Below are 23,621 nucleotides of genomic sequence, written 5' to 3'. Positions count from 1 at the left end.
ATCAAAATGAAGACACTTAGACTGAAAGTTGTTATGGTGTAAATTTGATTGGAAAAAAAGACCAATGAAGAAGAATGCTCCCCGCAACAACAACAAAACAAGTCGCGTAAGGCGAAAATACAATATTTAGTCAAGTAGCTGCCATTTTTCAGCAAGACCGTATACTCGTAGCATCGTCAGTCCACCGCTCATGGCAGCCAAAGGCAGTGAAATTGACAAGAAGAGCGGGGTAGTAGTTGCGCTAAGAAGGATAGCACGCTTTTCTGTACCTCTCTTTGTTTTAACTTTCTGAGCGTGTTTTTAATCCAAACATATCATATCTATATGTTTTTGGAATCAGGAACCGACAAGGAATAAGATGAAAGTGTTTTTAAATTGATTTCGACAATTTAATTTTGATAATAATTTTTATATATTTAATTTTCAGAGCTTGTTTTTAATCCGAATATAACATATTTATATGTTTTTGGAATCAGCAAATGATGGAGAATAAGATAAACGTAAATTTGGATCGTTTTATAAACTTTTACTTTTTTTTACAATTTTCAGATTTTTAATGACCAAAGTCATTAATTAATTTTTAAGCCACCAAGCTGAAATGCAATACCGAAACCCGGGCTTCGTCGAACATTACTTGACCAAAATTTCAACCAATTTGGTTGAAAAATGAGGGCGTGACAGTGCCGCCTCAACTTTCACGAAAAGCCGGATATGACGTCATCAAAGACATTTATCAAAAAAATGAAAAAAACGTTCGGGGATTTCATACCCAGGAACTCTCATGTCAAATTTCATAAAGATCGGTCCAGTAGTTTAGTCTGAATCGCTCTACACACACACACACACACACACACACACACACGCACAGACAGACAGACACACATACACCATACCCTCGTTTCGATTCCCCCTCGATGTTAAAATATTTAGTCAAAACTTGACTAAATATAAAAAAGGGAAGGGATACTCCGACAATACTGGTAATGGTATGAGAGCTAAGCCCACTGATTCACGCTCCTGTGTTGTGTGTATCACTAACAAGGAAGCTATACCTTTCATTGAGCAAGATGGGATTCCTGAAACTTGCGTACGGAAACAAATGTATAAATGCGTTGAAGCAGCGTCGTGCACAGTCAAATAGACAAGTAAACAGGATCTTGGTCGGTCACGTATCGTATCGTCTATAGGAATCCCAAACTTCAGTCTCTGAATTTGGAAAGTGCAGGCAGACCCCGGTCGAATAGTCAGCATGCAAACAATAAGGTATGTTGATGTTTTTAAGTGTTTGTTTTTCCCCCTCGTCTTTTTTTTTTTAACGCTTCGTTGTTTGTAAATTTAAAATAAAAAAAAGGGAGAACATGAAAAATTACATGAATTTTGACAAGACATGAACCGGTACTCGTGAGTAACATTGATTGTGTCCACCTTTTTTCTGTTCTTCTCGTATTTGCTTTATCTCCTCCCACTTCTCTTTCTTTTATTTTTGTTGTTGTTGAGAGACTGACTGCGGAGTTTGCATCTGAGGCTGACATATACTAAACACAAAATTATATTATGTGTTTATTTGTTTATTTCTGTCTGTCTGTCTTTTTTTCTTTCTTTTTTCTTTGTTTGTTCTTTTTTTTCAATTAAATAATGATATTTTAAACACTAATAAAATAATTACATTCTTTCTTCTATCTTTCTCACATTCATTCTGTGGCTTTTTATTATTTTGTTTTATTTTATTTTATCGCATTCAGATACCACGACCTTTTCGTCTGCATGTTGGCAATCGGGAGTCTTTTGGGTTCCGCGGTAGCTCAGCAAAGGTTGTGCGAAGACTACACGCCAACAGTGGACGGCGGACGGTGCACGGAAACAGACGACAGCTGTGAATTCAAACTGGTTGTGGGCTACAAACTCACTCTGACCAAACCCAATGGCACAGGGCTCTTTGTAAACAACTACAACGTTTACAGGTGACAAGCATATTGTCTGTGGGATTGTGGAGACTCTCCCCCCTCTCTCTCTCTCTGTGTCTCTCGGTCTGTCTCTCTCTCACTCTGTCTCTCGGTCAGTCTCTCTCTGTCTTTCGGTCTGTCTGTCTTCTCTCTGTTAAAAGTCTTCTCTCTCGTGCGCTCTCTCTCTTTTCTTTCTCTCTCTCTCTCCACCCTCTCTCTCTCTCTCTTTCTCTCTCTCTATCTCTCTTCCCTTTATCTCTCTCTCCCCCCATCTCTCTTTCTCACTCTCTCTCCATCTCTCTCTCAGGCTCTCTCTCTCTCTTCCCTCTATCTCTCTCCCTCCATATCTCTCTCTTTCTCTTCCCTCTATATCTCCCCCCTTCTCTCTCGCTCTCTCTCTCTCGTTCTTTCTTTCTTTCTCTCTCTCTCTCTCTCTCTCTCTCTCTCTCTCTCTCTCTCTCTCTCTCTCTCTCTCTCTCTCTCTCTCTCTCTCTCCAGGGCCGGACTACCGGGGGGGTTATGGGGGTTGCGCAACCCCCCCCCCTAGCCTAAACATGTACCTTACTTATTTAATTTTTTTTTTATTATTGCTTATTTTATGCCGTTTCATGCAAGGAGCGACCATTTTCCTATCTCAGAATATGACCTACCCGTCAGCTTCAGGGGGCTTTGCCCCCTGACCCCCACAACGAGGGGGGTGGGGGGTGGGTGTGTTCTAGGGTTTCCGGACCCCCCCCAGCCAAAAAATAAAAATATTGAATGAGGTATGCATTTCTTTATTTTACATTGAGTTTCAATTTTTGGGGTATTAATCAGTGACAAAATCTGCTGCCTGAAACTGGTAATGATCATCCTCAGAATGCACCAGATTGCACCATTTTGCATCCTTTTTTTCAAAATTTTCCGGGGGGGCATGCCCCCGGACCCCCCTAGCAAGCTAGGCGCTTCGTAATAAAAAAAAAGGCTGTTAAGCTTTTGATCTGTTGATGTTTGCGGACCCGGCATGATAAGTTTAGCTGCGCGACGGTGAAGAGAAAGTTTGTCTGTGTGACTGTCTCCTCTCTCTCTCTCTCTCCTTCTCTCTTTGTCTCTCAGTCTTGCCTCATCCAACACCCTCCCACAAACAGCCCACACCCCACCCCCCTCACCCCACCCCCACCCTCACCCCACACCCACCCCCACTGGCCCCAGGATTTGTCTCACTGAAAAATGAGAGCCGGTCGGTATGTGATCATTGTCAACAGATCCTGTTAACAAAACATTTGACTGCGCATTCTTCGTACCCGGCCTCCACTCCCAAAATGGTTTTACCTGACTCAAATTATTTCTCGGAAATACAAGCCCTTGTGAAAGAGAGAGAAAGAGAGAGAGAGAGAGGTGGAGAGAGAGAGAGAGAGAGAGAGAGAGAGAAAGAGAGAGAGAGAGTAGACAGAGAGCTAGAGAGAGAAAGAAAGAGAGAGAGAGAGAGAGAGAGAGAGAGAGAGAGAGAGAGAGAGAGAGAGAGTAGAACTTGTTTCATTTCTCAGGTGCCAAGAGACCAGTTCCGCATAACTCTAACTGACTTTTTGTTGTCTATATTTGGAGCGATGTTTCTTGGATCGCATCATAAGCGACACAGGCACTCGACACGAGGTGGGCGGTAGTAGTACAGTGGAACCCCCCTTTTAAGACCTCCTAAAAATCAGAGAAAATCAGGTCTTAAAAAGGAAGTAAATTTGCTGATGTTAAGAAAACAAATCTAAAAGATAAAAAGTCTTTCATTGGGGTGAGGGGTCTTAAAATGGGGGTTCCACTGTCGTGGTAGTAGTAGTAGTAGTAGTAGTAGTAGTAGTAGTAGTAGTAGAAGTAGTAGTAGTCCTAAGAGCACGTACGCCATCCAACCCACATGCCCCGCCTACCTCGTGTCAAGTGCCTGTGATTAGCGCTGTACAGCAACTTGACTTGTTTATTTCACAGTAATTTGAACGGGGAGCCATGGAGCGACGAGGACTTGCAGGACGTTGTTATCGCCGATGGGGCTACACCCTACAGGCTGGTTTCAGTCGTCAATGGAACTATGCCGGGTATGTTTTGTGTGATGTCTTTCACTAAAAAAAAAATAGCGTCCTCAGCCCCCCCGCCCCCCCCCCCCCCCCCCCCCCCCCCCCCCCCCCCCCCCCCCCCTTCCTGTCGCACGTCACTAACATTACTTCGTTACATACACGCTCGCACGCACGCACGCTCGCACGCACGCACTTAAGTACACACACACTTACGTACGCAAGCGCACACACACACAGACGCACGCGAGCACGCACGCACTCACACACACACACACACACACACACACACACACACACACACACATACACACACACACACACAAACACACACATACAATGCATTATTTGTTGTTTGTTGTGTCAATAACTTTACTGGTTCATGACAATAAACATTATTCTATATTATTCTATTCTATTCTATTCTATTCTATTCACACACACAAACAATCCTGCGCTTGCCTCTAACAAAATAACATGACACAGAACTAGCGTCAATATAGGTTTGACATAAATCCAGCATGCTTGACAAGCACCATTTGAGTTGCCCGCGAGAGAAAGACCTTTTTTCATCCCTGTCATTCATGCCTTTGAAATAGACGAATTCCCAAAATAAATCTCTCGGGTTTGTATGGGTAGGCCTATTGAAAGATTGAATACCCTTGTTTGTAGGGAGACAAGCAATCCACGGGGGCAATCACTAGCGAGGGGTTCGTATTAACCACGTGAATGGGAATATTTGTGACCCTCCACCACGGAATGAGTCGCATGTCACCTTTGCATGATTTTCATTTTTTTTACATTTTTCTAAAGAGTGTTTTATGCTCTATCCAGTGGTGAAAACCGTTTTTAGAAAAGAGCGAAAACTGTTTGAGTTATAAGCCTGTGACTGAGGTGACCCTCACACTGTTACCAGACACTCCCCGGACTTTTATTCAGCCAAGCGCAGAACCGCGCGAGGTGACATGCGACTCATTTCGTGGTGGAGGGTCACATTTGTCCTCAAAACACAAGGGTATTCACTCTTTCATAACCCATACAACCCCGACAGAGTTATTTCCGAACATCGTCTACTACCGATGTTTGTTTATGTAACGATGGGGGAAAGGTGACGCCATAGCCTGTCTTAAACTTTCCAAATTTGCCAAAACTGTTCTGGACTTTTCGGCAAATTTACCGAAGAAAATACATATCAGCAACCATCCCTTTTAAAGCACGGAAACTACTAACTGTCTAGAATAAAAAAAACCAAGAAAGGTAGGTTGTTGGAACGTTTGTTATTGACAAAACAGCAATTGTTTTGTCAATAACAAACGTTCCAACAACCTACCTTTCCTGTTTTTTGATTCTGAATTTTGGAACGTTGGCAGTCTCTTTGTTTTTGGATTTACTAACTGTCTGACTGTCCACGTGCTCCTTGACGTTACAGCTCCATGCTTGACCTTCTACAAAGGCCAGAAGGTGGCGGTGACTGTGGTCAACGAGCTGAACAGCGAGAGTCTGACCGTCCACTGGCACGGACTGGACATGCAAGCCAACTCCTACATGGACGGCGTGGCCTTCGTCTCTCAGTGTCCGATACATCCCGGGGAGAGCTTCAGACACACCTTTTCGGTCAGTTAGATTGTCTGTTGTGTGTGTTTTCTTATGATTCCTTCCACCCAAAACCACGACCTACCCCTACCCAACTACCTAACCCCATCCCACCGAAAACCCACCCTGTACCCGAACAAGATTTTTCTGTTGTTTTTTACATTTAGTCAAGTTTTGACTAAATGTTTTAACATAGAGGGGGAATCGAGACGAGGGTCGTGGTGTATGTGTGTGTGTTTGTGTGTGTGTGTGTGTGTGTGTGTGTGTGTGTGTGTGTGTGTGTGTGTGTGTCTGTGCGTGTGTGTGTGTAGAGCGATTCAGAGTCGAATATTGCTTGGCCAAAATTTCAATCAATTTGATTGAAAAATGAAGGTGTGACAGTGCTGCCTCAACTTTTACAAAAAGCCGTATATGACGTCATAAAAGACATTTATCGAAAAAATGAAAAAAACGTCTGGGGATATCATACCCAGGAACTCTCATGTGAAATTTCATAAAGATCGGTCCAGTAGTTTAGTCTGAATCGCTCTACACACACACACGCACAGACACACACACATACACCACTACCCTCGTCTCGATTCCCCCTCTATGTTAAAACATTTAGTCAAAACTTGACTACATGTAAAAAACAAGAATGGCAGGTTAATGGAACGTTTAATTTATGACAATATATTTAATAAATAATTTAATACATTTTTGATTTAAACAACATACACTTTAAACTAAATCCTGAAACCTCGTGAATGATATATTCCTGCAGTCCAACGTACCAGGCAGCTACTGGTACCATTCTCACATCGGAGCTCAGCGAAGCATGGGAATCCTCGGACCTCTGATTGTGCTGGACAAGACGAACGGTGCCTTGCCGCGTGACGAGCGCGTGCTGGTTCTGCAAGACTGGAACCACGACCTCTCTTCTGACCGTAGTGACCTCGGCGTCTACAACATGAAGGGTGACGTGATGGTCAGTTGTTATTGTTGATATTGTTGTTGTTGTTTTTGTTGTTGTTGTTGTTGTTGTTGGTTGGGGTGGTGGTGGAGGTGGGGGTGGTGGGGGTGGTGGTGGTGGTGTTTTGTTGTTGGTGTTGTTGTTGTTTTTGTGTTGTTGTTGTTGTTGTTGTTTTTGTTGTAGGCGGTGGTGGTGGACGTTGTATTGTTGTTGTTGTTGTTGTTGTTTTGTCCTTTGCGTCAATGTACTTCTTTGTTGTGTTTTTGGTTTGCTCATTTGTTTGTTGGATCGCGAATTCCGTAAATAGAGTTGATCGATGGAATCACAGACGGTATGAGAAAGTTCGGCTGCTTCTGCCAAAATTATCATATTTTGGCAATTGTGTAGGCGTAAAGCAACACCAGCACTTCAAAGCACATAACGCGACGAATAACAAGCATAGATATATAAGAAAGGACCCGGATTTGAGCAATCAGGTGCGCATAATCAAGCTCTCTACAAAACTCTGGTCTACCTCCAGCCGTCTCTTTTCTTTCCAACCAAACTCAGAGACATTCACATACACCCAATTGCATCGACTGGTTGATTGAATGAATGATCGTACGATATATTGGTTGAGTAGTTGGGTGTTTGTTTGACTTAGTGACTGACTGATTGATTAACTGAAGCATTCATGGACTGATTGAGCAATTGATTAAGAACCTGAAAATGTCATTGATTGATTGGACGATACATTGATTGATTAATTGATTGATTGATCGATCGATTTATTGATTGACTGACTGATTGGTTGATTGATTCAATAGCAAAAGCTGGGCCCCACGGAGTCTCTTGACGGTGCCAAATTCAGCAGCTTCCAGTTCCACTCCGGCCTCATAAACGGGCGCGGACGCTTTTACAACAGGACTTCCCCTTCGCCACAAGTCCAGTACCAGACCCCTCTTGACATCATTGAGGTCGAACAAGGCAAGCAGTACCGCTTCCGGGTCATCGCCGCAGGGGCCATCTATCCCTTCCGGGTCTCGGTTCAAGGTCACAGAATCGGGGTCAAGGCCACTGACGGTCACGATTTCGAAGAGGTTGCTGCGGAATCGTTCGTCATCAACCCTGGAGAGCGATACGACTTCATCCTGACCGCCAACAAAAGCGTGGACGAGTATATGATCCTGGCTGAAACCCTTGAGATTGATACTACGGTGAGGATCTAGTACTAGATGCAACTTACATTGCTTATATTTTTGTTAGTTGTGGGTGTAGTTGGTTTCTGTGTTTTTGTGTCATTACTTGATCATTAATTTTCTCTGTTTTAAAATATTGTTGTGTGATTACTTGATGATTCTTTCAGGATCTCTTGATACTGTTTCTCCCACAGGCAAGACACTGTTCTGGGATTGGTATGGTAAGCGCGGGCAGGGTTCTGGCAGCCGTTTCCTAGGCCTCTCAGCGGGATAGAGCTACCAGTTAAACCTATCATTAGTTAGTTTCAAAGCTTGCCTTGAAGACTTTAAAAAGAATCAGCCAGCCACCAAACCCTCCTCATTTCCCTTCAGACTGGTGCCATATGTGACCCTCCACCGCGGAATGGGTCATATGTCACCTTTGCATGATTTTCATATTTTTTACATTTTCGGAAAGAGTTTTTTATGCTCTATCCAGTGGTGAAAACCGTTTTAGAAAAGAGCAAAAACTGTTTGAGTTATAAGCCCGTGACTAAGGTGACCCTCACACTGTTACCAGGCACTCCCCGGACTTATATCAAGCCTGGCGCAGAACGGTGCAAGGTGACATGCGACTCATTTCGTGGTGGAGGGTCACATATGTGCTTCAGTGTGGTTTATTCGGTTCTCTTGAGCCTTGTTTTAGTGTGTGTATTTTTTCTTGGGGTGGAGAGAGTTATTTGTACAAAATTTACACAAAAGTACTGTGTTTGTATACGTGTGTAGGTCCGTCACGTGGCTGAAGCCGTGTTACGCTACAAGGGTGCTACTCCGAGCGCTATTCTTCCGTTTTACCTGCCGACAACAGCGGACGACAGAAGCTGTACTGCGATTGACCGCTGTGTTGTGGTCAACTGTCCCTTCACGTATTAGCAAGGACACCGTCTGTTTTGTAGTTTGCTATCGAGTAACCAATTCAGCTCCCTAATACAGGGTGACCCAAAAAAAAGAGTACCCAAACAAAACGTCATAAATTGAACAAAAATAAAGCAATCTTCATAAAATGTATTTACACACACAAGTAGCCTCTGCATGATTTGCACAGAAAATTTTAGCGTTCTAGCTTGTCTTTCAGGAAAGTTATGCTCATTCTACAGAACATGCTCCAAACGCCGCTGCAGGCAAACTTGAACTCGCCGCGCAAAGTTATCAATCACCCGCACACACTCCTGTTGCGAGATTCCGCGAATGGTTGAATTGTGATGGCTCTCTTGAGTTCTGTGATTGTCTGTGGGTTGTTCCTGTAGATGTTGTCTTTCAGGAACCCCCAAAGATAGAAATCGCGCTGACCGAAGTGTCTCTGGAACTGTACTTGCACATCTCTGTATGATTTTGTGCGAAAATAGGTCTCTATGCAAACGTCCGTTGATCATTAGTATAGTTCATTGTGAGAACAGCTTTTATTTCATCCAACCATGCAGTGGATTAGCTTGACTCACCTCAAAAAGAAAGAAAAAAAAGTTAAAATTGACAAAGTTATTCAATTTTGTTTGGGTACTCTTTTTTTTGGGTCACCCTGTAGGTGCAACCCTGTGTGACATGAACCATCATCTCGTCGCTTTGTACTTGTAGTTTGTAAAGACACATATTTTGGCTTCTCTTCTGCGTTGACAATAGTTTTGGTTTATACGTGCGTTCGCTGAAAAAGCCACTGTTAGGATTTGTAAAATTAGATTAATACAAACCTTCCCACTGGGCACAGAGATAACCAAGGCCGTTAACTTTTGACATGTGACCAATTGGAGGGTTGGTCTTATCCCATGTCAAACTTGGCCAAGTCTGAGATGTTAATTTTACGGGAAGGAGTGTGCCTTTAAAGTCAGATACAATCTGGTTTTACCTCGACTGGGTGGCCGAGTGGTAACGCACTTGCGCTCGGAAGCGAGAGGTTGCGTGTTCAGGCCTGGGTCAGGCTGCAATTTTCTCCCCCCTTTCCTAACCTAGGTGGTGGGTTCAAGTGCTAGTCTTTCGGATGAGACGAAAAACCGAGGTCCCTTCGTGTACACTACATTGGGGTGTGCACGTTAAAGATCCCACGATTGACAAAAGGGTCTTTCCTGGCAAAATTGTATAGGCATAGATAAAAATGTCCATCAAATACCCGTGGGACTTGGAATAAAGTAAAAAAAATTCCATCTCACACGGCATTAAGTCTCAGGAAACATGAATACACGCATGCAGGAAAAAAACAATATATGGGTAGCGCCGTATGTATGGCAGCTCGCTTTCCCCGAATTTCCATGAGGGGAACCTCACTGGACTGTAAATCTTATCCAATCCAATCCAATAATAACCACAATAACATAATTATCACTGCTACATCTTGCTTTGAAATAAGCTACTATTAAACAATGGCGACTGCACGTGAGAGGGAACAATGAAGAGACCAAAAAGCAATGTACTCACGTTAAAATGACGAACACGGAACGAATAACAGCGACGTTTCGACCTAAGGGTCTTCTTCAGGCACAAAAACACAAAAATACACACACAAAAAAGAAGAAGAAAGACGATAGAACATTAGTAAGGGGGGACAAGTGAGTGGATGCATGTTGGAAGCATTGATATATTTCGCTTTACCCTTTAGATAACCCTTTAGATCCCTGTTACCATTGTAAGACAGAGTCAACAGAAAAATAATTGTATTAATATTTAGAGCGTGAGGTGTTCACTGAAACCGAAGAGTCAAGTTAAACAGGAAGTCACCTTCGTCGTACATAATATGAACTTGTAGTGTTTCGTTTGTCTTCATGCAAGTCACCTTCGTCGTACATAATATGAACTTGTAGTGTTTCCTTTGTCTTCATGCAAGTCACCTTCGTCGTACATAATATGAACTTGTAGTGTTTCGTTTGTCTTTATGTTACATGCACCACCACTGACATTTCTCTATGTGAGATAATAAAGATACATTAATTTGATCTGATCTGAAACAAATTATCTGCTGTACTCAAACACGTTCAAGAAAATTGTACTACGACTTATAGGCTACTAATTACTCAACAATTCTTGTTCAGAATATTGCAACCGGCTAAACGATCAAGCTGAAGAAAACATCATTGAAGCGTTACTCAACTGCTTTTGTTGTTGCCAGCTATTTCCCGACTGATGACCTCACGACCTGTGTTCACCTCAATCAACTGAAAGCTGTGGCGAACGCGCCGCTGAGACCGGCTCCTGACGCGCCTCCAAATTTAATAAAGGAGGTGAGTGGGGTTGTTATAACTGTTCAGTCAAATAGACTTCGTCTTCTTCTTCTTCTTCTGCGTTCGTGGGCTGAAACTCCCAAGTACACTCGTGTTTTTTGCACGAGTGGAATTTTACGTGTATGACCGTTTTTTTACCCCGCCATTTAGGGCAGCCATGCGCCGTTTTCGGAGGAAGCATGCTGGGTATTTTTGTGTTTCTATAACCCACCGAACTCTGACATGGATTACAGGATCTTTTTCGTGCGCACTTGGTCTTGTGCTTGCGTGTACACACGGGGGGGTGTTCGGACACCGAGGAGAGTCTGCACACAAAGTTGACTCTGAGAAATAAATCTCTCGCCGAACGTGGGGACGAACTCACGCTGACAGCGACCAACTGGATACAAATCCAGCGCGCTTCCGACTGAGCTACATCCCCGCCCCAGTCAAATAGACGAATTCCGGGAATAACTTTTGTTGGGTTTGTATGGGTTGTGAAAGAGAGACTGGCCTGTAATGTCACGTGGGATAGATTCCCCACGTGACATTATTTCCCACTCACGTGACATTATAGGCCAGTTACTAACGAGAGGGCGTGTCTCAAACACGTGTACATGAAGCACATGGCAATGTTTTTTTTCTGCGCAAATGCAAGGGTACTTACTATTTCAGAACCCATGCAAGCGCAACAGAGATATTTCCGAAAATCGTCTTTTGTGATATCATTTTTGGGATTTAGTATCAGATTGTTCCTTGGGATTACCCTCAAGGAAATTTAGTCTGATATCCCTGGGGTTACTGCGCAGCGACCAAATCAAGCAACCCATTTATTTCCTGCATACGAGAAGAGCGAAGAAACAATCACACATTTATAAAGGGACGTAAGGGAAGGGCTTGCAGACGCAGACTACATTTACGAAAGACATTCAAGGAGTGGTCAGAAGGGAGACCAAGTGTGATATGAAAAGGAGAGGCAATATAAACAACATTCAGAACAAATGTGATGGTCAGGTACGTGGCAGCAGGAATGAGTGTTACAATGTAAATCTCACCATCTCAAATCCACAGGTGTTTCTGAACTTCGCCTTTCCTGGCTCCAAAGGCAATACACCCCCGTCCATCAATGGAATCGCCTTCCAGAAACCGCCCGTGGCCGCCATCTTGCACCCAACGACCATGTCTACTCTGTGCGATATGGAGAAGTGCGGCAAGGCTAACGTCACCTGCACGTGCACACACACGGTGACCTTGACCCGTGACGCCGTGCACCAGCTGGTTCTGCTTGACCTTGGTATTGGGACAGGGTTCTCCCACCCGGTTCACATCCATGGCTATTCCTTCTATGTCGTCAAGATGGGCTACCCAGAGTACGACAACCAGACTGGAAAGCTTGTGTAAGTCTAAGGCAACTTGTTTTAAAGGCGGGATGTAACGTCCAGGTGGCCAGGGTTGTTTTGTCCTTGATTTTTGTTCCGGCTTTCCTTTTAATGATAATGTATCATCCTTGCTGAAGTTACCACACTTTTATTGATACTATTAACTGAATGCCCATATTCTCAATGGAATTGATCGAGATAAAATTCAGTTCTCTGTATTTGTCTCTCTGTTCCTGTCTGTCTGTCTGAGTATTCCTGTCTCTGTATCTGTCTCTCTCTCTCTCTGTCTATGTCTCTCTCTCTGTTTCTCAGTCGTACACCCCTTTTATTTCAAGCGAGGGTTGGTTGAACAATAAGCTCGCTTGAATGCTTATGCCAAACCCTCGAAAATAAAGATTTAGTCTTGGCTTACCTTGTCGCTCACTCACTCTCTCTCTCTCACTATCTCTTTCACCTTTATTTTTATTTTTTATTTTTTTAACTTTCTGTCTTTGTCTTTCTCTGCCCATCTCTCCCTCTCTCTATCTATCTTGCTACCTATTATGTGCCCATATAAAGAATCAGCAGCAGCTAGGCAACTCATTCGGTTCTAAAATACGACTTCCAGGGTCGACAACCCTGACATTCATTGTGAGGACGAGTTCTGTAACGTGGCCAACTGGAACAACACGTCATGGAGAGCAAAGGATGGCGGTCAGGTTCCAGGACTTAACCTGGACAACCCCATCCGTAAAGACACCATCATTGTACCCAGTGGAGGGTAAGGCGTGTGTGTGTATGTGTGGTGGGGGGAGGGGGTAGAGAGTGGGGGTGGGTGGGGGATGTGTGTGTGTGTGTGTGTGTGTGAGAGTGTGTGTGAGTGTGTGTGTGAGAGAGTGTGTGTGTGTGTGTGTGTGAGTGTGTGTGTGTGTGTGTGAGAGTGTGTGTGTGTGTGTGTGTGTGTGTGTGTGTGTGTGTGTGTGTGTGTGTGTGTATGTGTTTTGGGCGTGCATGCGCGTGTGTATGCATGCCCGAGTGTTTGCGTACGTGCGTGCATTCCAAAACATTTTGTTTCAATTAACCGTGTACAAGAGATAGTGCTCAACCACCAGGTACAAACATTTTATGCGAACATTATCAATTGATTCTTCGTACGTTCCCTTAACATTTCTACTGCAGATTTTTCTCTTTGAGCACATTATATATGTGCGTTTATTTGATACAATCAATTGATTCTCTCATCAGCTATGTTGTGCTACGCTTGAAAGCCAACAACCCAGGTATGTGGTTCGTTCACTGCCACATCGAGATGCATCACCTGGGCGGCATGGCTTTGATCCTGGACGGCAGCGAGGGGGGACTGGGGGCCGTTCCTGACGGATTTCCTGAATGTGACGACTTTCCCGCGACTCATGGTGAATACACTTTTAACAACATTATTGCGACAAATCTTGCACCCCAATGCAAATGACACGGGAATTATTGCTTTAATTTTTAATTTTTGTGAGGCGCTTAGAAGTTTATATAAACATATGAGAGAATAGCATTCTTTCCACAAAATGTCAACCAGTATTGTAGATGTATGCGCCGAAATGGCTGCGATCTGTTGGCCGATGTGAATGCGTGATGTATTGTGTAAAAAAAATTCCATCTCACACGGCATAAATAAATCCCTGCGCCTTGAATATGTGCGCGATATAAATTGCATAAAAATAAAAATAAAAATAAAAAATAAATCCCTGCGCTTAGAACTGTACCCACGGAATACGCGCGATATAAGCCTCATATTGATTGATTGATTGATTTATCAACAGTAGCGTTATCGGAGATGACAATCATGTTTTGTGATCAGTCTTGTGTAAACTGGACAAGATCTGAGAAACAAGAGGAAGTAAGCGCTCTAAATGCATACGACATGTGTAACAAGAGTAAGTGAGAGTTATATTATGCGGAACCAGTCTCCGGCACCAGAGAGAATAACAAGTATTGCAATGGACAAGTGACTTTCATCCTGTGGATGTAAGTTTCATATACTGGACAAGTAGGTGTTTGTTCTGTTTTGGTTCTTAGTCGGGAGAGGTTTCAGAAACGACAGGGTTGAGTGATAAATGACTGCGGATGTCTATTTTCGCGTGTGTGTTTCATTGACCAATTTCTAAGTATTTTTGCCGTGCACCGTCACCACAAATGAATAGTCTACTCTTTTGATTTAATTTTTCTTTCTATCTTTTTTTTCTTATTCAACAGTGTCAAGAACAAATGGAGCTTCTGCCGGAAAGGGCGCGACAAGATTATTTGAAGTTTGCAGTCTCGTCGCTATCATCGGTTGTCTGATACGCAAGCAGCTTCTTTAGAAGGCGTTTATCCATTGATTACAGTGAACACGCCCCCCCCTTCCCCCCAACACCTCCTAATTGAAGACCTCCTCCATCTAAAACTTTGCTTTTTGAGATTTTTGTTAAACACCTCTGTAAAGCTATATCCATGTTAAGACCCCCCCCACCCCCTCCTCCGTTTTCGCGGGCCTAATTTTCTCAGCTTTGTTTCACGAACATGAGATAGTTATAATAATATTACAACAGTCATGATAATATTACTAATAAGGTTGTTAATGCGGCGCAAATCCTCACAATACTTAAAATTGAATACAAAATATGTTCGCAAATAAACAATTATACATAAACAAAGCTCAAACAAGTGAAACATCAATTTATGAGAGATGTTGACCTTAACCGAGTATCCGCACTGACCTGAATGAATGTGTGATTTTAACTGTCAAACTGATTGGTTGATGTACGGAAACACGGACACACAGACAAACAGTCCCACGGAGGGAAAGGCACGCACACACGCATAAACATTCACAAACATATCTCAAACGATTTTTTTTGTATTAAGAAAAATAGAAAATCCAAAAAGATCCAAAAGTTCTACCTATCTTTCATTTGAACATTCTTTTCAATATTACGACTACATTGCCATTGCAAAAATGTGAAATGTAAAATTGCAATGATGAGTTTTTCAACAACTATTTCAAGCATTCTGAAATCGCTATATGTAAACATTATTACACGTGTACATGTACATTTGAACAAAAGTTACACTTTATTGTTTTTACTGAGTAAAAACAAATAAACAATTTTGATCTTGTTGTTTATTTGTGTTTAAATGTATAATCAAATATTGTTTTAAGTGTCCCTTATGTCTTCTTGGCGCGCATGTGTGTGTGTGTGTGTGTGTGTGTGTGTGTGTGTGTGTGTGTGTGTGTGTGTGTGTGTGATACATAATCAGCATACACAATTACCGTTACAACTTGTTTATACCTCTCGGGACTTATATAAGTAAAGTACTATCTTTTATTGCCAAATGCTACTCAGCTTTTGTTATCATTTCGCCTATGGAGTTGTAATACAAGTAAGAAAATTAATCCGAGGCCTATTCTGACATACTTTCACATATATGTACAAATCAAAATATTATTACAGTATATTCTTACGGCCTTGGTACGAAAGCCATTAAAGGCATAGAAAGCTGATGAATATACACGCTAATTGCTTTACCCAGAGCTGGAGACAGACTAAATTAAGTTCCCTGCAAAGTATTGTGGTCTAGGAGCCCTTAAATGTTGAGATATTTGAATTTTTATTTTGATCTAGATGGTCCTATTTATAGATTTGGCAACACATGTAACGTTGATGCAAGGGAGCTAACACCGCGGCTTTGTTGACATCCTCACTTTTTCAGAGGCTAGAACAAGCTGTAATGCATGTATTATGGTCCGCGCATGGTGACATATCGTCATTATATGGTCTTATGGTGCGTTTGACATCGATTGTGGGCAAACTACACTTTGTAAACACGGGAGTGCGTTAGTATGCCTTTAAATAACATTACTGTCTGTTTTAACGCCATCGGGCTTACTCATTATGTTTGAAAGCAATACAATGAAAAGGCAGTCTGTTCAAACGCCATCGGACTTGTACGAAAGCAATAAAATACAATTGCAGTCTGTCCAAACGCCCTTTTTTTTAATTTAACTGAAAGCAACAAAATAAAATTGCAGTCCGTCCCTCGGACTTGTACACAAACAATTCAAATCAAGTGGCAGTCTGTTCTAACGCCCTTGGACTTGAAAGTCCTTTCCAAACATGAAATATGAAATATTTCTTGGACTTAATAATTATGAAAGCAACAGAATCAAATCCAGAATTTTCTAACGCCCTTGCACTCATGTGAAAGAAACAAAATAAACTTACGCTCTGTTCTAACGCCCTTGAGATCGTATGAAAGCAAGAAAATAAAATCCATACTTTTCTAACGCCCTCGCACTCACGTGAAAGAAACAAAATAAACTTACGCTCTGTTCTAACGCCCTTGAGATCGTATGAAAGCAAGAAAATAAAATCCATACTTTTCTAACGCCCTCGCACTCGCACGAAAGAAACAAAATAAACTAACGCTCTGTTCTAATTAACGCCTTTGGGCTCGTAAGAATTAAGCAATAAAAAGAAATACAGTCCACTCCAACACGCCTAGACTTGCATAAAACTAACAGAACAAAACTACATTTTGTTGTAACCAAATACTGTTGACTCTAACACAAAAGGAAACCGATGAAAGCTACGATCAACAGGAGAACGGTTAACGGGGAAGTTGCTCTCAAGGTACTGGAGATACCGGTAGTGGATCCTGCTGTAAAAGACACAAATGTATGCGTTGATCAAATCTATCAGGAGATGGGTGCATGTCATAATGATCATTAATGGAATGGCGCAGCAAAACATCAATACATTAGAGTGACTGAAACTGAAGCTGAGGATCATTACAAAAGGATAACTGTTTTTGGCAAAGCTTTGTCTTTCTACCCGTCCTATATGCACTGTACAAACATTTATAGGAAGACAAACATTGCTTCTGAATTAGTCATTCGTATTTGCTCATAGAAGATGAGAGAGAGAGAGAGAGAGAGAGAGAGAGAGAGAGAGAGAGAGAGAGAGAGAGAGAGAGAGAGAGAGAGAGAGAGAGAGAGAGAGAGAGAGAGAGAGAGAGAGAGACAAGGACAGAGGGAGAGAGACAGAAAGGGCTGCACTGTACTTGAACAATATTTCGAAAGGACAAGGGTTTTAGGCTTTGCATAAACGTCCAAAGTGTACTTTTAACATACAGACAGTATACATGTCAAACGAAAAGCACAACAAATAAATATAGTGATAATCGTGCAATTTGCGAGAAGAACATATCCCACAATACTTGATCAAAGATGTCGAACTACAAAGAATACCTTTCAGCCTAAAACTGTCACATGTAGGGAATCCTTTTGGTGGTGGGCCTTGTCCGTCGGTTGCATCAAACATCAGAGCCATGCCACCCAGATTATGCTTCTCGATGTGACAGTGAACGAACCACATGCCTGGGTTGTCGGCCTTCAGACGAACGATGACGTAGCTGAAGACAGGTCAAAGAAGTGGTAAGAAAAAGGGTTGGGTGAATATTCTATGTTATAAAGGAAGACAAACCAACATCTTAAACTCTATCATCGCCTATCCTACTTACATGCACAAAAATATGTATGTGGATGACACAGAGAGACAGTGAGACAGGGAAGCAGACATACAGAAAGACAGAGAAACAGAAAAAATACAGGCAGACAGAAATTGTCGCTTTTGTGACCCGACATTACCCCCAGAGAAATCAGATATGTTTATCAGATCTGTTTAAACTGGTAAAGGATTTCTATGTTACGGAACCATCACCGTTTACTGTTATAAGCCTCCACTGCACACACACATGCAAAGTAGGAGGCTGTCTACAGCTGTCTGCTAAACAAACAGAACAATAGCAGGGGTAAATATTCCCGTCCAGAAATCTGGAAATCCGGAAGTTGGAAGCGGTTCCAGTCCTACGTTTCCGGACGGAAAAGTTGTATATTTTGTGCATGTAGAAAATCCATATTATGTCAAAAGTCACTAAAAATGATCTGCCTTTTTTCTTCTTTTTAGGGGGGGGGGGGGGGGGGGTCGCCCTATGGTCCCACACGGGAGAATTACCTGTTCATCCCGCCGGGGACATAGTGCCTATCCTGGGCCGATGAAAGTTACCAACATGGTGGGATTCAATTTCAACCAATCCGACCACGCTGCTTGATTCCACTCGGTTGGTAACTTTCCCATGCTTTTTACTTATATCCTGATTTGTATGTTTCAAAATTCTGCCATACAAAAGGTGAATGGATCCTGCATGACATTACCCTCCAGAATAAAATGTTATCCTTATGAATAAAATGTTGTTAAAACCAATGGATCGTGCATGACATTTACCCTCCAGAATAAAAAATTTTTTAAACCAATGGATCGTGTATGACATTTACCCTCCAGACGGCAGGATGATGGTGTCCTTACGAATGGCATGGTTGAGGGTCAAGCCTGGGATGATGTTGGGATCTTGGTTCCAGCTGTCGTTGGCCCACGTAGCCTTGTTGCAGTAGTTGATGTCAGGGTCGGGGTTGTCTGGGCACCGGATGTCAACGTTAGCTCGCCTGTAAGTTTAAATTACATGAACGTAGAAGCTAGAGGTTGGTTGGTTGGTTATCGTCTCTTCAGCAATAAGCTAGAGAATTAAGCTCTTCTTAAAGAAATCAGATCACGCTTGCCACTTTACAAACCATAAATTGTTTTTTTTGTTTTTGTTTTTTTGTTGCTTGTTTTGTTTTCCTTTGCGTTTACAAATTCGGGGTTTACTAAGAACCGGTCAGACTGTCACGCCACAAAGCAACAGCAAATCAATGCAAACAGTGATTGCGACAAATGTTTGGAGGAAAACATAGTCATGTTAAACGTTCCAAACTTCAACTGGTAACCGGTTGAGGATTTCGTTTGTGGTATATTTTGTGTTGCAACCTGTAAAATACTGGACGCATTTCTGGCCCTGTTCCGATACCTTTCCAAGTATGTACACACTATACAAAAAAAAGTTTGTTTTGTGTCCATTTCCTCGTGTAAGCTAATAATTATGTATATATATATACAGGGTGGGCCATAAAAAGTGTCCACATTTAATTTGTTAATATTTTTCCTGTAAAGTGATATTTTCTTTTCTGTTTCAGATAGAATTTGAGACAAGCATCTTAGAATTCTTTTAAAGCCTGAATGGATCGCATTCCAGTACAGGAAAGGACCAAAATCGTTGAACTTTACTTTGCTACCAATTCTGTGGTTCTCGCCCAGCGCGCCTTTCGGAGAGAGTTCCCTGGCACACACTGTCCATGTGCGAGAACTGTGAAGCGCCTCGTGGATAAATTCAGAAAATGGTCGACCACTATGTCCTTTATTGTTATCTGCGAGACTACCAGTGTTCCTGAATTTATCCACGAGGCGCTTCACAGTTCTCGCACATGGACAGTGTGTGCCAGGGAACTCTCTCCGAAAAGCGCGCTGGGCGAGAACCACAGAATTGGTAGCAAAGTAACGTTCAACGATTTTGGTCCTTTCCTGTACTGGAATGCGATCCATTCAGGCTTTAAAAGAATTCTAAGATGCTTGTCTCAAATTCTATCTGAAACAGAAAAGAAAATATCACTTTACAGGAAAAATATTAACAAATTAAATGTGGACACTTTTTATGGCCCACCCTGTATATACAGAATTCAAGAAACTCTTTTTCCTCTGCACCACTCCACACAATGAAGGCTGGAAAACCTTTTAAAACTTAAAAAAGCTTATTCAAACAACACAATAAAAAGTCCAAAACCAAGCCAGATATATATATATTTACTAATCGCAAAGGAGAGAAAAACAGACCCCAAAGGCCTATACCCATAGACAAAGAAGTGTAAGCTGAGACAAGAAAAGGACAAACTGCCCTTGAAGGTTAGATCTCAGTAGATCTTCAATATTAAGTCTCAACCTCTTCTTCTTCTTCTTCTTCTTCTTCTTCTTCTTCCTCTTTTACAATTATATTCATGGGCAGCAACTCCGACGTGCACACGATTTTGTGTGTGTGTGTGTGTGTGTGTGTGTGTGTGTGTGTGTTGTCACGAGTTGTCACGAGTTGGTGACGAGACGAAGTGTGGTTGGCGGGGGGGGGGGGGGGGGGGGGGGGGAGGGGGAAGGGGTCTTACCTGATCTTGCCAGTGTCCAAGTAGTCCGGGAACCCCATCTTGACGACGTAGAAAGAATATCCATGGATGTGAATGGGATGCGAGAAGTTCTGTCCTTGGCCCATATTGACAAGGATGATCTGATGGATCTTTCCTCTCTCTAGTTTCACCTGAATAAATTGTTCAAGTCCAGTCGAAACTGTCGATAACGACCACCCAAGGAACAACACAAAACTGATCCTCTTTGACGGGTTGTCGTTATTGAAGTGTGAATTACATAGGAAACAAAAATCGTTGGGGTGATGGCATTTGGTGCGTGGTCGTTATTAAGAGGTGGTCGCTAGGCTTGATTCAAACTTTCCGGTTCCCGGACCTACCCATTATTCTCCACTGCCCCCCCACCCCCCGACTACAGAACTTTATTTTAGTATCCTTTAAAAACTGGAAATCCATTTGCACACTCTACAATAGAAGGCTGGTATTTTTTTCCAACTTTCAGGGAACCCAAATCTAATGAGAGAGAGAGAGAGAGAGAGAGAGAGAGAGAGAGAGAGAGAGAGAGAGAGAGAGAGAGAGAGAGAGAGAGAGAGAGAGAGAGAGAGAGAGAGAGAGACAAGACAAGACAAGACAAGACAAGACAAAATCTTTATTATCGAGGGTAATAGATAAGCAAGAATATTGCTTTTTTACATCCAGCCTTCGCCCAAACAGGGTCAACAAGAACAGGGACCGGCACGGTTGGCCTAGTGGTAAGGCGTCCGCCCCGTGATCGGGAGGTCGTGGGTTCGAACCCCGGCCGGGTCATACCTAAGACTTTAAAATTGGCAATCTAGTGGCTGCTCCGCCTGGTGTCTGGCATTATGGGGTTAGTGCTAGGACTGGTTGGTCCGGTGTCAGAATAATGTGACTGGGTGAGACATGAAGCCAGTGCTGCGACTTCTGTCTTGTGTGTGGCGCACGTTATATGTCAAAGCAGCACCGCCCTGATATGGCCCTTCGTGGTCGGCTGGGCGTTAAGCAAACAAACAAACAAACAAACAAACAAACAAACAAGAACAGAAAACAATATAATCAAAGAACTATCACATCAAACTTAACACATTATAACTGTATATACAGATACAAATTTAAAAATAAATTGTTATACTGCATTTTAAGTACAATTGTGAATGATAAAAAGTGTCATTTTTACATTTAGTCAAGTTTTGACTAAATGTTTTAACGTAGAGGGGGAATCGAAACGAGGGTCGTGGTGTATGTGCGTGCGTGCGTGCGTGCGTGCGTGTGTGTGTGTGTGTGTGTCTGTGTGTGTGTGTAGAGCGATTCAGACTAAACTACTAGACCGATCTTTATGAAATTTGACATGAGAGTTCCTGGGTATGAAATCCCCGAACGTTTTTTTCTTTTTTTTGATAAATGTCTTTTATGACGTCATATCCGGCTTTTCGTGAAAGTTGAGGCGGCACTGTCACGCTCTCATTTTTCAACCAAATTGGTTGAAATTTTGGTCAAGTAATCTTCGACGAAGCCCGGACTTCGGTATTGCATTTCAGCTTGGTGGCTTAACAATTAATTAATGACTTTGGTCATTAAAAATCTGAAAATTGTAAACAAAATTTTTTTTTTATAAAACGATCCAAATTTACGTTCATCTTATTCTCCATCATTTGCTGATTCCAAAAACATATAAATATGTTATATTTGGATTAACAACAAGCTCTGAAAATTAAAAATATAAAAATTATTATCAAAATTAAATTTTCGAAATCAATTTAAAAACACTTTCATCTTATTCCTTGTCGGTTCCTGATTCCAAAAACATATAGATATGATATGTTTGGATTAAAAACACGCTCAGAAAGTTAAAACGAAGAGAGGTACAGAAAAGCGTGCTATCCTTCTCAGCGCAACGAATACCCCGCTCTTCTTGTCAATTCTACTGGCACTGCCTTTGCCACGGGCGGTGGAGTGACGATGCTACGAGTATACGGTCTTGCTGCGTTGCGTTGCGTTCAGTTTCATTCTGTGAGTTCGACAGCTACTTGACTAAATGTTGTATTTTCGCCTTACGCGACTGGTTTAACATAACTTAATCTAGATCTGAATATTATTATAATTTTGTTTAACATGCACATACATTTTAAATGAATTGACGAACCATTCAGCACATGTTTAGTTGCATTATGTGTGACATATAATTTTTTTTGAAGATGTATGTGTTTGTTTTATGTTTAAGAAAAATAGGCAGTGAGTTACATAGGACCGCACCTGAATAAAGAAGGCTTGATTTGAAAAGGTCAATACGTGGAATCGGTGTTATGAATTTTAGTCTGTTATAGTTCAAAATAAAATTATCACGTAATGTCTCCTGTGCATACCCTGACATCACTTTATGCATTATAACACCTTTATTATACATCAATCTTTTTGAAATGTTAATACTTGCAAATTTTTAAAATCAGATTCTGAAGGAGTGTGATTTGTCAGCATAATTAGCTTAACTGCTCTTCTGTGAAGAATGGCTAAAGGTTTCAAAGCATTAGCACTTGCACAATCCCATACAGTGGATGCATAATCAATATTTGACAAGATGTGATTGTAAAACAAGATCTTTTGCGAGTTTGTTTTTGTTTTGTTTGTTTGTTTGCTTAACGCCCAGCCGACCACGAAGGGCCATATCAGGGCGGTGCTGCTTTGACATTTAACGTGCGCCACACACAAGACAGAAGTCGCAGCACAGGCTTCATGTCTCACCCAGTCACATTATTCTGTCACCGGACCAACCAGTCCTAGCACTAACCCCATAATGCCAGACGCCAGGCGGAGCAGCCACTAGATTGCCAATTTTAAAGTCTTAGGTATGACCCGGCCGGGGTTCGAACCCACGACCTCCCGATCACGGGGCGGACGCCTTACCACTAGGCCAACTGTGCCGGTTCTTTCGCGAGTGGAGATTCAAGAAGTGTTTAAGTTTTGATAACTGATATATTTTTGGGGGAAGCAATCTTACAGATGTAATCAATGTGGTCATTTCATGACAAATTATTATCAATCTTTACACCAAGGACTTTATGGTGAGACACTTCTTCCAATACTTGATTTTTAATATAAAGGGGTGGAATGCTCGATAATAGATTTTGTCGTTTCTGTCTTGTGGTTATGAGCATACATTTTGTTTTTGTATGGTTAAGAGACATATGGTTTAACTCTGACCAATTCAGCAGTGCATTAATGCTTTC

General features: G+C 42.1%; 2 protein-coding genes across 2 annotated transcripts in view; one reads left to right on the top strand and one right to left on the bottom strand.

Moving 5' to 3' along the window:
• The first annotated feature begins 1,112 nt into the window (after nucleotides 1-1,112).
• LOC138951777 (uncharacterized) lies at nucleotides 1,113-15,427 on the top strand. Its single transcript, XM_070323327.1, has 12 exons — nucleotides 1,113-1,263; nucleotides 1,743-1,961; nucleotides 3,900-4,006; nucleotides 5,412-5,596; nucleotides 6,339-6,542; nucleotides 7,334-7,723; nucleotides 8,471-8,610; nucleotides 10,839-10,950; nucleotides 12,001-12,326; nucleotides 12,916-13,068; nucleotides 13,533-13,702; nucleotides 14,535-15,427. Exons 1-12 carry the CDS (start codon nucleotides 1,250-1,252, stop codon nucleotides 14,639-14,641), a joined length of 2,127 nt encoding a protein of 708 aa, XP_070179428.1. The 5' UTR covers nucleotides 1,113-1,249; the 3' UTR covers nucleotides 14,642-15,427.
• Nucleotides 15,165-23,621, bottom strand: part of LOC138951778 (uncharacterized) — a 37,234-nt gene continuing 28,777 nt past the window's right edge. The window contains exons 9-12 of the mRNA XM_070323328.1: nucleotides 20,404-20,552; nucleotides 18,655-18,822; nucleotides 17,569-17,732; nucleotides 15,165-16,979 (exon numbers count right to left, since the gene is read on the bottom strand). Coding sequence (XP_070179429.1) covers nucleotides 16,882-16,979; nucleotides 17,569-17,732; nucleotides 18,655-18,822; nucleotides 20,404-20,552 — 579 coding nt within the window. The 3' untranslated portion in view covers nucleotides 15,165-16,881. The remainder of the gene's footprint in view (nucleotides 16,980-17,568; nucleotides 17,733-18,654; nucleotides 18,823-20,403; nucleotides 20,553-23,621) is intronic.

The sequence above is a fragment of the Littorina saxatilis genome, linkage group LG17 (genome assembly GCF_037325665.1).
Source record: "Littorina saxatilis isolate snail1 linkage group LG17, US_GU_Lsax_2.0, whole genome shotgun sequence".
NCBI classification, from domain to species: domain Eukaryota; kingdom Metazoa; phylum Mollusca; class Gastropoda; order Littorinimorpha; family Littorinidae; genus Littorina; species Littorina saxatilis.
The sequence above is the reverse complement of the archived record's forward strand: the minus strand, read 5'-3'. Positions and strand labels throughout refer to the sequence as shown.

What these genes read in the sequence shown, in the direction of transcription:
- LOC138951777 (XM_070323327.1), top strand. An exon ending in GCTTCAGACACACCTTTTCG is followed by an intron (nt 5,597 to 6,338) that starts GTCAGTTAGATT and finishes ATATTCCTGCAG; the next exon opens with TCCAACGTACCAGGCAGCTA. An exon ending in ACATGAAGGGTGACGTGATG is followed by an intron (nt 6,543 to 7,333) that starts GTCAGTTGTTAT and finishes TTGATTCAATAG; the next exon opens with CAAAAGCTGGGCCCCACGGA.